The 12,584-nt window shown below is 37.4% G+C and overlaps 1 protein-coding gene across 1 annotated transcript in view; it reads right to left on the reverse strand.

Annotated features, from left to right (window-relative positions):
* Positions 1–12,584, reverse strand: part of CDC73 (cell division cycle 73) — a 98,223-nt gene that overhangs the window by 74,439 nt on the left and 11,200 nt on the right. Inside the window, exons 6-9 of the mRNA XM_043922986.1 lie at positions 11,861–11,949; positions 7,734–7,950; positions 2,943–3,041; positions 1,034–1,112 (exon numbers count right to left, since the gene is read on the reverse strand). Of these exons, the coding sequence (XP_043778921.1) occupies positions 1,034–1,112; positions 2,943–3,041; positions 7,734–7,950; positions 11,861–11,949 (484 nt within the window). The remainder of the gene's footprint in view (positions 1–1,033; positions 1,113–2,942; positions 3,042–7,733; positions 7,951–11,860; positions 11,950–12,584) is intronic.

The raw sequence follows: 12,584 nt of genomic DNA on the forward strand, positions 1-12,584 counted from the left end.
CTGTCACAACTCCCGAATTCTGCAGTTGGAGTGCAAAGGCAGGGTGAACAACATAAGTAATCAAATGAGTATAGCCTGATTCTGCCCCAGGAGGCTCAGACTTGGTCTATGGGCTGTAACCTGCCAACCCCTACTTGACAAAAGTCATTCCAAGAGAAAAACTGGATAAAAGGACGAACTACCGTACTTTCTACGCCATGTGTTCAGTACATACTTTTATCCCGCCAATGAAACAAGCACACAAAATTCACTGCATCAAGGCAACAAGCTCTTTAATAAACTCATGGGGATTTCAGAGTATGCAGGGAAGAAATCATAAATGCTACCCTTACAGCTGCTTCTATCTCATTTTTCCATGAATGAGATCAATGAAGAGTCCAAGACATCAGTCACACCCTCACTAAGCACCTCGTGGATGTGGAAACGGCTCACTGCTGAATGAGCCAGGGAGCCATCACAAAGTCAGTCCTCACGTGGCTACTCCAGTCTATGTGTCCAAGTCCTCAATGCACACCTTTACAACTGGGGAAATATGATTTGGTATGTAGTGTTTCCACCCTAAAACAAACTTCTGAGAAACAGAATTAAGGCTAACAATAGGTAGCTTACTATACACACCAGTCACTATTCTGGGGACTTTATTAACTAGTTTAATCCCCACAATACCCTGAAAAGATAGGGACTACTACTACTATTAGTATCATAATGACACACAGAAGGAAACTGAGACAGACTACTGTTAAAGTAACATCAAAACTTTTCTGTAAAATGCCGGACAGTATTTTTAGGCTTTGCAGGCCTCACGATCTCTGTCACAATTCAACACTGCCGTCACAGTGCTAGAGGAGACATGGGTAACACAAAAATGAATGAGCGTGGCTGTGTTCCAACAAAACTTAATTCAGAAAAACACATGGTGGCACAGACTTGGCCTGCAGACATTAGCCAACTCCTGCTTCCGCAGGTGAGGTCACGCTGCCTCTCAGGTTCAGCACAACCACGGCAAGAGGAAGAGAAAGATCAAGTAACTTGCCTTCTTTTCCTTTGAATCTTTCCTGGTCATATCTGTTGTAAGCAGCTGGGATAGGCTGTTTGGTACGCAATGTGGGATCCTGCAGAAAAACATCATTAAGTTATATGTCAATATTGTCTAAACTGTTACTTAATACTTATAATAAAAACCACAATAAAGCTATTGTTTTCTAAGCTTTCCTCTTAATACTTTGGCCAATAAGACCAAAACAAGAAGTAGACAAAACTTGGGAATCGTCTGAAGCTGATTTTCAAGATACTGTTTACAGCTAGAAAACCATCTCAACTAGGGAGGAGGTAAAGACCACCAAGTGAGCGTGCACCAAGGCAAAAAACAAAATTCTCAGAAACTGCAGAAACAAAATGGGTGTACTTACTAATTTCATTATAATTAAATTTCTTTAAAAATTAATAAACTCACTCCAATCATGAATTACTTTTCTTTAACCCAAAAAATAAACTTTTAATTCAAACCTTATATTCAACTGACATGATGGAGTCTTTTAACTGAATTATTCTCAAATTATTAATCCTTATATTAAATAATGACAATAAACCCATTTATCAATGTACAGTGTAAAGCTGAAGTTAACAAAGCTGTTTTTTTAAAACACTCAGAAAAACTTGCCAATCTAACGTATAATTAATTCACAGATACTTTCTATAAAAGTCTGTGATAAACTAAAAAAGTATATTTAAAGAATATTCCCAAAATTGCTTGGGAAATTCATGGTATTTGTGAAGACTGAAACATGCTTCATTTTGTTACAATAGGATGCTACCCCAGTTATTATTCCAAATAAAAGATATTCATTCAAGGCTGCCACTAGGTATACACTCCCACGGTCAAATGCCAAACATTAAAATTTTCAAGTAGTTTAATGATTATGAGAATACAGAGAATATGCAGTCACAAAGATAACAGCTGAACTGTTTTAGGAGTTGATGTAAGTTTCCTACCAATTGCTATTCAACAAGTCCACCCATTCATAATTATAAACATTCTGTTTTGCCATAACAGCACCTATCACTGCCTTTTTTATTTATCTGTATGTCCCACTAGACTGCAAGTGCAAAGGAAGCTTTTCACTCTCATACATCTTATATCTCTGTCAGCACGCTGCCTGACAAATAAGAGGCACTTAAAAATGTGCACCTGTGGCTGACTCATGTCGATGTATGTCAAAAACCACAATACTGCAATTATCCTCCAATTTAAAACAAAAACAAAACTGACCAGCAAGTCACCTGAAGTGTTTATCTAAATGCTAGCAAAAATTTACCACCTCTAAAAGGTTAAACACCAAGAATTTCATGAACAAATAAACCTACTTACTCTTGTAAAGACTGTATTAGTACTTTACCAAATTTTGACATACTTATAGAAATTATAAAATGAAAAAGGTTTTATTTGCATGTTATTTTTCCTTTGCTGAATCTTATGAAACTGGCTTCATAGATTTCATTTATATGTGGAATCTAAAAAAAGAAAACAAATCAACAAACCAAACAAAACAGAAACAGACTCACAGAAAGATGCAGAACAAACTTGTGGTCATTACAGGGGTTGGGAGGAGTTGAAACAAAACAAGTAAAAGGGATTAAGAGGTACAAACTTCCAAGTATAAAATAATTAAGTCACAAGGATGCAATATACAGCATGGGGAATACAGCCAATAATATTGCAATAACTCTGTATGGTAACACATGGTTACTAGACTTCTGGTTCTGGTCAATTTGCAATATATATAAATGTCAAATCATTGTGCTGTATACCTGAAAAAATATAATTTTGTATGTCTCAATTGTATAATAAATAAGCAGACAAATATTTAAAGATGTTTTCAATATTACAACACTGAATAATCACTTTTAATAAAACTACTACAGAAGCAACAAAATGTTCTTACAACAGGCGCTGCATTTGGGGCCGGTCGCTGTTCGGGTGCACGCCCTTCTTCTCTGGCCTTTACCGACTGAAGAATTGCAAAAATATTCTTGGAAAAATTCTGCAACAGAAATGGATTTCAATTATTGAGTCCACTTAAAATTAAATATTCAAAGACAATAAGTTTACCTAGTAAACAATTTCAGATTCAGTTTTCTCTATTAATTCTTCCCTTACTACATCATAACGAAGCATGATTACTACACACAAAAGTAAAAATCAACTACTACTAGGAAATTCATCCGAAGACCAATTATTATAAACCCAATGTTATTCACTTATTTTCATTTTACTTAAAGTACATAACTGGCTATAAATTCATCCATATTCTCCATTTATTCAAAAAATGTAAGCAGGAAACAAGGTAACATTTAAAAACAATAAAAGTAGAGCACATTTGTTGTCAAGGGGGCTTCTTAGTTCTAGAAGAAATTAATTCTTCTGAAAGAAATCAACTATTAAAGTCTCTTCTTGATAAACTCCATGGTAATTTCAGACTGCTACACTTTATAAGAGATGTTGAAAGTTCCAAGATACTGTTTGTTAGGAGTCAATGTGCACTTTTCAAAGCTGTGAAAGTTGGAAAGATTTTTAAAAACATAACAACTTATACATGAACAACCTTAGCAACACTGAACAAAGCTGACAAATCTGACCACTCCTTCATGAAATATTCTTCTTTCACCCAAGATGCTCCCTCAGTTCCCTTGGTGCTCTTCTAACTCTGCCTGTTAATCACTTACCATTTTAAGCAACATTCTGTCTCCTGTTGAAGAATATAACCTTTGTCAAGGCCAGGACCAAGGCAACCCCAGACAGTGCTCCCATGTGCCTGCTGGTGGACGTTACATAAACCTTACACAAATAAACATGGATACGAGAGGAGAGACAGCCCGAAACATAACTTTAACCACTGCCATAGTAATAGTCCTTACTAGTTCCTATAATTCTTTAGGACAACAAACATACATCTCACAACCACTTACTCTTAAAAATTATGGCACACCCCAAAGAGACTTTGTTTATATAGGTTATAATATTTTTCAAATTAGAGATCTGAATTGAAATATTTTAAAAATATTAATTCCTTCAAAAATGAGGGGAAAAGGTATTCCAAGTAAAAATAACTTGTTTTTATGAAAAACTATTTTCCAAAATGCACAAAATGTTAATGACAAGAAAGTATGACACTATGTTCAACTTGGGAAACTGCTATGGCCTCAGTAGCAAAAAGAAACCTCCCAAATTCTGACTTTCTTTTAATTGACAAAAAAAGTGTCAGTTCCATTTCTTGAAGCAACAGCCTCTCCTCCCTCATTTTCCAAAAAATGTCAAATGCACGTGTGCTTTTCACGGAGACAGTCATCGTATTTTGGTATGCAGAAGTGCTCTGTGTGTTCTGCTTTGTATGTTCTGATTTCATCACAGAAAATACTGATAAGAATATACTTAAAGGTTAAGATTTAATAAAATTAGTGAATTTTTTAAATTTTATCAAGGACATCATTAGTGGTGAAGAACGAAATGGCTACTAGCAAAGATTGGTGTCAATGCTTTAATTCACGCCAAGATGCCAGCAGTTAACTAACCACTTCTTTTGCACCAGCAGGGCGAAGGTAAACACAGTGACAAATGCAAATAAAATCTTAATCCTATTAAGAAAATAGCTGAAAACATGAAAAGCAAATTTCACTATTTTAAAAATAAAGCATTTCATGAGAGACTCAAACTCTAGGAAAAAATTAAAATGTTACTAGCTATTTTTATGTGGTGGAATTACAAGTGATTATTATACCTTCCTTTTAGTAATCTTTTATCAATTTTTCAACAATGACTATATATTAGTGTGTGTAAATTTAAAAGTATGTCTTAAACAGTATTATAAAATTAGACTGTTTTTTTGTGAGGTGCTTACAATAGAATTTTGAAAAGACAGCTTTTGCTCAAGAAACAGCAAATAAGGAAACCCTGATATATGGTAATAATGAAGATCTGTTTAAAATCATAGGGCCTTTCAGGGCAATAAGCAACTAAAAGTTTTTTTTTTTTTTAAGAGTTTGTCAGATGGAAACAGTATACAGAGGGACTACCAGTCAAAATCGTCATTTTGATTTTTAAAAGCATTAATACTCACAGAAGCAAACCTAGCTAAAAAACAGTTCTTCTAATGCTAACTTATTTTTAAATTACACATTGGTGCCAACAACGCTGAATTCTACTACAACACTTAAGTTTTGAAATGGTGGTACACTCCTGCCACCTAGAGCTCAAAGAAATTTATTCATTTCAAAAATTACAAAGAATACTGGTAGAACAATATAAGTAATAATACTTAACTATTAGCCACCCTAGGCATTAAAAATGAGTATTAACAGATCTATCTATGAGGGCTTCCCTCGTAGCTCAGTGGGTAAAGAATCCACCTGCAATGCAGGAGACAACAGTTTGATTCTTGGGCTTCCCTGGTGGCTCAGCTGGTAAAGAATCCGCCTGAAATGTGGGAAACCCGGGTTCAATCCCTGGGTTGGAAAGATCCCCTGGAGAAGGGAAAGGCCACCCACTCCAGTATTCTGGCCTGGAGAATTCCATGGACCATACAGCCCATGGGGTCGCAAAGAGTCAGACACGACTGAGTGACTTTCACTTTCACTTTCTTTCATCAACAGATCACTTAAACACAAAACTTAAGGTTTATTCATGTTCTCAGATTCCTTTCTAATTCTAAGCTCTGGAGAATGATTCTTAATCTTGACATCAGTTCAGTTCAGTCGCTCAGTCGTGTCCGACTCTTTGCGACCCCATGAATCGCAGCACGCCAGGCCTCCCTGTCCATCACCAACTCCTGGAGTTCACTCAAACTCACGCCCATTGAGCTGCTGATGCCATCCAACCATCTCATCCTCTGTCGTCCCCTTCTCCTCCTGCCCCCAATCCCTCCCAGCATCAGGGTCTTTTCCAATGAGTCAACTCTTCGCATGAGGTGGCCAAAGTACTGGAGTTTCAGCTTCACCATCAGTCCTTCCAATGAACACCCAGGACTGATCTCCTTTAGGATGAACTGGTTGGATCTCCTTGCAGTCCAAGGGACTCTCAAGAGTCTTCTCCAACACCATAGTTCAAAAGCATCAGTTTCTTGGTGCTCAGCTTTCTTCACAGTCCAACTCTCACATCCATACATGACCACTGGAAAAACCATAGCCGTGACCAGATGGACCTTTGTTGGCAAAGTAATGTCTTTGCTTTTTAATATGCTATCTAGGTTGGTCATAACTTTCCTTCCAAGGAGTAAGCGTCTTTTAATTTCATGACTGCAGTCACCATCTGCACTGATTTTGGAGCACAAAAAAATAAAGTCTGACACTGTTTCCACTGTCTCCCCATCTATTTCCCATGAGGTGATGGGACCAGATGCCATGATCTTAGTTTTCTGAATGTTAAGCTTTAAGCCAACTTTTTCACTCTCCTCTTTCACTTTCATCTAGAGGCATTTTAGATCCTCTTCACTCTCTGCCATAAGGGTGGTGTCATCTGCATATCAGGTTTTGAAAGTGAAAGTGAAGTCGCTAAGCTGTGTCCAACTCTTTGCAACCCCATGGACTGTAGGCCACCAGGCTCCTCCATCCAAGGGATTTCCCAGGCAAGAATACTGGAGTGGGTTGCCATTTCCTTCTCCAATCTGAGGTTATACTGCTCTACAAAACAAGTCAAAGTACAAGAGAAAAAAATTCTTCCCTTTATATATTCTTTTCCAGTAGCTATTCTACTAAAACAGCACAGTAAACTTAGGGCCAGAATCCAAAAAAATGTGCAAACAAAATGAGTCCGCCTAGACCAATGATGAAGTTCACTTTCTTCAATACTCTCACAACTTCTAAAAAATCTTCTCACCAAATCATCACTGTGAACTGTGTCTCAGTGAAGAATTAACATTTAAGAGAAAATTCAGATGTGTGGGAGGAAAAGAGAGGTGAAAATAGGTAAGTGAAACAGAAATGATTCAACCTTTTTGGAGATCTATTAAGATACTGAATATCCAGTATCTTTCAACTTCTTATCTTTCAAAATTTAAAGTACATGTCTCCTTTAACCAGCAATTGGCTTCCAGGAATTAATCCCTCTGCTATGTAGTCATAAATGCATGAAGGTGTTATGTACAAGGATTTTTTTAATGCAGTTGTTTATAATCGCGAAAGCAAACGAGAGAAGACAGGAGAGAGGAGGAAAAAGGGGAAAGGAAATGAAGAAAACCCACCATCCTGCAGCCCAACACAACTCCATTAATGAGGAACAAGCAAACACTGCCACAACCACCCAACAGAAGAGAATGTATCAAACACACCCAATAAATGTTTGTTGGGCCATTTTCATTAAGCTCTCTACTTTGTGAGGAAAAAAATTAATATTGGTATTAATGACCAGAGAGCTTACCATCAACAGTCCCTGTTCATTAGGTTTAAGCAAAAAATCTCACCAATAAGAAAACTGTAAATCTCTCTGGATTTACAAACAAGGTGGAAAGGAAGGGACTCGCACTTTGACTCAGACTTTTTCATCAGCTTCTCTGGTGAGCAATCACCAAACATACACTAGCATGGACTGGTAAACAGGTCAGTTAGAAAGCTAAATGATTACTGCTCTCTTAGATACAAATCTGAAACTTCCTCCTCACAGGAAATTTTAACCAACTTTAAAATCAACTGTAGTTGAAACACACACAGACACTAACAAATAAGAAGTAAAATATTTTAATTACCTTTCCTGTGCTCTGTAAAATAGTTGTTCGCGTCCGCCACACTCTTTCTCTGCTGACAATATCTCGGGTCACATCTACTTCAGCGTCCACAAAACTCCTCTGTTTCAGGGCAGTTATATCATCATCTAAGTCAGTCTTAATGGTAGATCTTTTCTTAGCCATAATTTTGGCTTTGATTGCAGCAATTTTTTCCACTGACATAGCTTCGGACAGAGACCTGAAAGCAACATCTTTTTTAATACTCACAGCAAGGATCTCTTGAGCACACTATAAAATATTTTGTTACATTTATAACTTCCTGGTAATAATACTTTAAGTGGCAATAATTAAGATTTCCTCCATATACATAAAACTGACACACTTGATAACTTATAACCATGTAAGAGTCAACATAAAAATACTACACTATAAGCAAATTAGTAATTTTTTAGGAGGAATAATGCAAAATACTTTTCATATTTTTAAAAATCTCTTCCCCTACCCAAATAATTCATTAATACAGCCTTTTTGATTGATCACCATCAACCAATCAGAAAATTCTGCACAAGCTGATCACATACCCTGGGACACCCCTCCCTCACTCTGTCTTTAAAAATACTTTGCTGAAACCCATCAGAGTTTGGGTTTTCTGAGCACAAGCCACCTGTCCTTCTTGTGTGGCCCTGTAATAAACCTTTCTCTGCTCTCCCTCCACAAAAAAGCTTTTTATATGAGACTTTTATTTGCTAACCCTCCCCATCCTGCATGCAAATTACACACACACACACACACACACACACACACACACACACACACACAAACATCCCCATAAGCATGTGCACACAACACCTTGAAAGACGGGGAAAAAAACTGCATTCCGTAAAGAATCCAACGTTTAGGTTTTCCTTGAAATTTATTTCAAGGTTTCAAATCAATGTTATAATGTACAACATATCAATTTTACAGCTGACAGAGACATTTATGTGTCACATAAACATATACCCCTTTTAAAGTCTGGAAGATAAAACAATACTTTGAAGTACTCATTTTCCTTCTTTTACTTCATTTTCAAAAAGCACTGAAATAGCAAAGAGAAGCTATGCTTTCAGAAGTAATAAAGAAAACAGACTTAACAATGAAAGTATAGATTTCATTAAAATGATAAGTTTAGTGTCATTTCTCACAACGTAAAAACAAGAAAAAGAGTTTGGATACCTTAACAGCAGTTGATAAAATTATTACTCTAATCACAAGATGACAATCTTGAAATACGTTTAAACAACATGTGGGGAAAAGACAGCAATTCCTGCAGGTTTAAACATGGTAGTATTATGTAGCATGCTATTTATTTCATTAGGTATGAAAGTACTTTATAGCAGATGCTCAACATGTATCAGCATTTGACTCATTTTATATAATACTATGCAACTTTCCCTTAAAATCTAAAGCACACCAGCATACCATGAGCCAAATTCAAGCACTTTTCTAAACTATAATCAAAACGTGCACTGGACAAGCACTGGAGTTTTACTTCTAGCCAAGATGAAGTAACAGGTACTGGTTAACCCTCCTACCTTGAAACAATCAGTCAAATACATGAAACAATAGTTTACTCGTTATCTGCTATCAAGTAATGAAAGACAATGATCTCTCACACATGAAAACCAAGTAAGCAAGCCCTGGTAGCTCAGACAGTAAAGTGTCTGCCTACAATGCAGGAGACCGGGGTTCGATCCCTGTGTCGGGAAGATTCCCTGGAGAAGGAAATGGCAACACACTCCAATATTCTTGCCTGGAAAATCCCATGGACTGATGATCCTGGTAGGCAACAGTCCATACGGTCGCAAAGAGTTGGACACGACTGAGCGACTTCACTAAGCCCTACGAAGGCTGCAATTTACAGCCTTGAAAGTTCCCAACACGGCACGGGGAAGAGAACTCAGGCAAAACTTCCCGTACATCCTGATTTGAGAAAACAGAGCCGGGATTCCAGCAAGGTCAAAGAGTACAGGGACTCAGAGGCCCGAGTGCCTGAGAAGAGAGAGCTGCACAGGCCCCCTCGAGTACTCTGGCAGATGACTGCTGAGCCCGTAAGTAGTTGGAAACTAAAGCGAGGAACAGAACCACCTAGAGGGAACAGAGTCCAGCACCCACACAGGATGAAGAGCAGAACCTAGTCCCAACAGCCAGACTGAAAACCTCCTATTTACGGGGCGTTAGATGGAGTAACAGTCAAAATGGTCCTGGCTCAACAATGGTGGGCAGTAACTACCCTAACTACGCACTGTTCAAACAACAATTCTTCAAATTAAAAAATCCAGACTCAAAAGAAACAAACTGCTTCAAAGGATTAACTGTGTCCCAAAACAAAACGAAAGAAAATTTAGAAAAACACAAAAACATCCAGCACACAACAACATAAGATGCACCATGTCTGGTATCCAAACAGTACAAGGCATATAAAGGAGCAGGAAAATGTGAACCAGAATGAGGAGAAGTCTAAACTGAAAACAACTGCAGGACTGGAAAAGGCATCAAAGTAATACAACCATTCCATACATTCAACAAAGAGAGACATGGACTGTATATTTAACTTGTAAGGGTAAAAAATACAATGTTCAAGACTACCAATACAATATGAATATAATTACATGAGAAAATATGAATTACATACAGAACTACAGAAACTATCCAAAAAAAAAAAAAAAAACAGAAAAAAAAATCAAACCAAAAAAAAAAAGAGAAGAACATAAGTGAGCTGTTGAACAATTACGAGTACGAGTAATTAGGTCAGAAAGGGGAGAAAAGGGGGAAGAAAACTGAGGAAGCAGAAGCAAAGCTTTTCTAAATTCACTGAAAATTATGACCCAAAATCCCCTCAAAAACTCAAGCACAAGAAACATGAAGAACACTCTCCCAAGTTATGTGATAATTAAGTAGTCCCAAACCTACAATACAGAAAACTTTTTAAGTAGTCAAAGGAAAAAAGCCACATTTAAAGACACAAAAGAGAATTCCCCGGTGGTTCAGTGGTCAGGACTCCATGCTTTCACTGCCAAGGACCCCAGGTTCAATCTCTGATCAGGGAACAAAGATCTGACAAGCCACGAGGTGCCGCCAAGAAAAGATAAAGGGGTAACAGCAGATTTTTAACCAGAAACAATGCAATCAAGGAGACAGTGGTATATCACACTTTAAAAAGTAGTAGTCTGGATTCCATATCCAGTGAAAATTAAAAAAAAAAGGTGGGGGGGATTTTTTCTGAAATAAAAATGTTGAAAGAAACAGCAGCAGTCCTAAACAGAAAGAAATGTTAAAAGAACTTTAAATTAAAAAAAAAAAACAGTAAGTCAGTCAGGCCAAAGAGAAAAAAAAATGGGTACACAAGTCCACAACAGGGAAGAAGAGGCATGGAAATAGCACACAGAATTTTCCCTAGATGTTTAAACAAGAGTAAGAACAATGCACTGTGGTGTTTGGGACACAAGCATTGAGCAAAACGTATGACAAGAGCAGCACCAATGCCGAGAGAACAGGAAGCCCTCGTGCTGAGGTCCCTGCACTGCACACAGGCGGCAGACTGCGACGCCACACGCCACACGCAATGAACCCCAACAACCACCCGAACAGAACTGCAGCACACTACTCAGACAACAAAAGGATACAACAGAATCACAGCGTATACTCCTTTAGTCCAAAATTAAGTTAATTTCCGTTTCAGGGAACAAAATTTTGAAAGAACAAAGAGACAAACAGAAAACAACAGCAAATTATTGACCTAGAATTAAGCATGTTAATAATCACATTAAATGTAAATATTTAACATATGGTACTTTACAGGAAAAGTCTGCTGACCACTGCTATAAACCAACAAGAGATTTCATGATAAATGAGTGGCTTGGATTATGGAATAATTTTTAAAAAGATCAATATGGTAACAGAATCAAGAAACTTCCACAAAGCATAAGCAGCACAATGGCTTTCAATCCTCCATCAGAAAAAATACTCGAGCATCTTCTTTCGAACTGAGGGCAGGGAGACACGCTGAAGAATGCAATATATGTAGACAGCATGTTAATACCCCTTGTTTCCACATATACTTATATATACTGCCTAAATTGCCTATTTTCTACCAAAGAAATTCTTACCTGATCTGTTCAGTCTGTACAATCCCTTCTTTGTGACCCTCCAAACGAGCAGCCAATCTCTCTTTATCAAGGCGTACACACTCTTCATCCTGAAAATAATCAGTCAGTAAATATTTTAAAATTTTACTTAACTTTTAGAACAACAAAAACACCATAAACACTGCACGTAACTTTTACCAAAGTTCCCACCTATAAAGTCCCAGGCATCACTGGCGTTGGGTCAATTTTAAAATACTTTTAGTTACATAAAGAACCGACTCATTGGAAAAGACCCTGATGCTGGGAAAGATTGAAGGCAGGAGGAGAAAGGGATGACAGAGGATGAGATGGTTGGATGGCATCACCGACTCGATGGACATGAGTTTGAGTAAACTCTGGGAGTTGGTGATGGACAGGGAAGCCTGGCGTGCTGCAGTCCAGGGGGTCACAAAGAGTCAGACACGACTTAAGCGATTGAACTGAACATAAAAACAATAACAAATGTATGCTGGAGCACCTAAGATTAGAACTGAAAAATTACAAATAAACTTTATTAAGTTTTTCCTATGACTAAGGCTTCTTTTATAATATATCATAGCTACTCTTACTCAGAAAGATAATATACAACAAAAAATTCCTTCTCCTCAGAAAAGTTTATAGCTAAATTTTATCAGTCCTAAATGTTCATTGGAAGGACTGATGCTGAAGCTGAAACTCCAATACTTTGGCCTCCTGATGCGAAGAA

Source organism: Cervus elaphus, chromosome 14 (genome assembly GCF_910594005.1).
Source record: "Cervus elaphus chromosome 14, mCerEla1.1, whole genome shotgun sequence".
Lineage (NCBI taxonomy): Eukaryota > Metazoa > Chordata > Mammalia > Artiodactyla > Cervidae > Cervus > Cervus elaphus.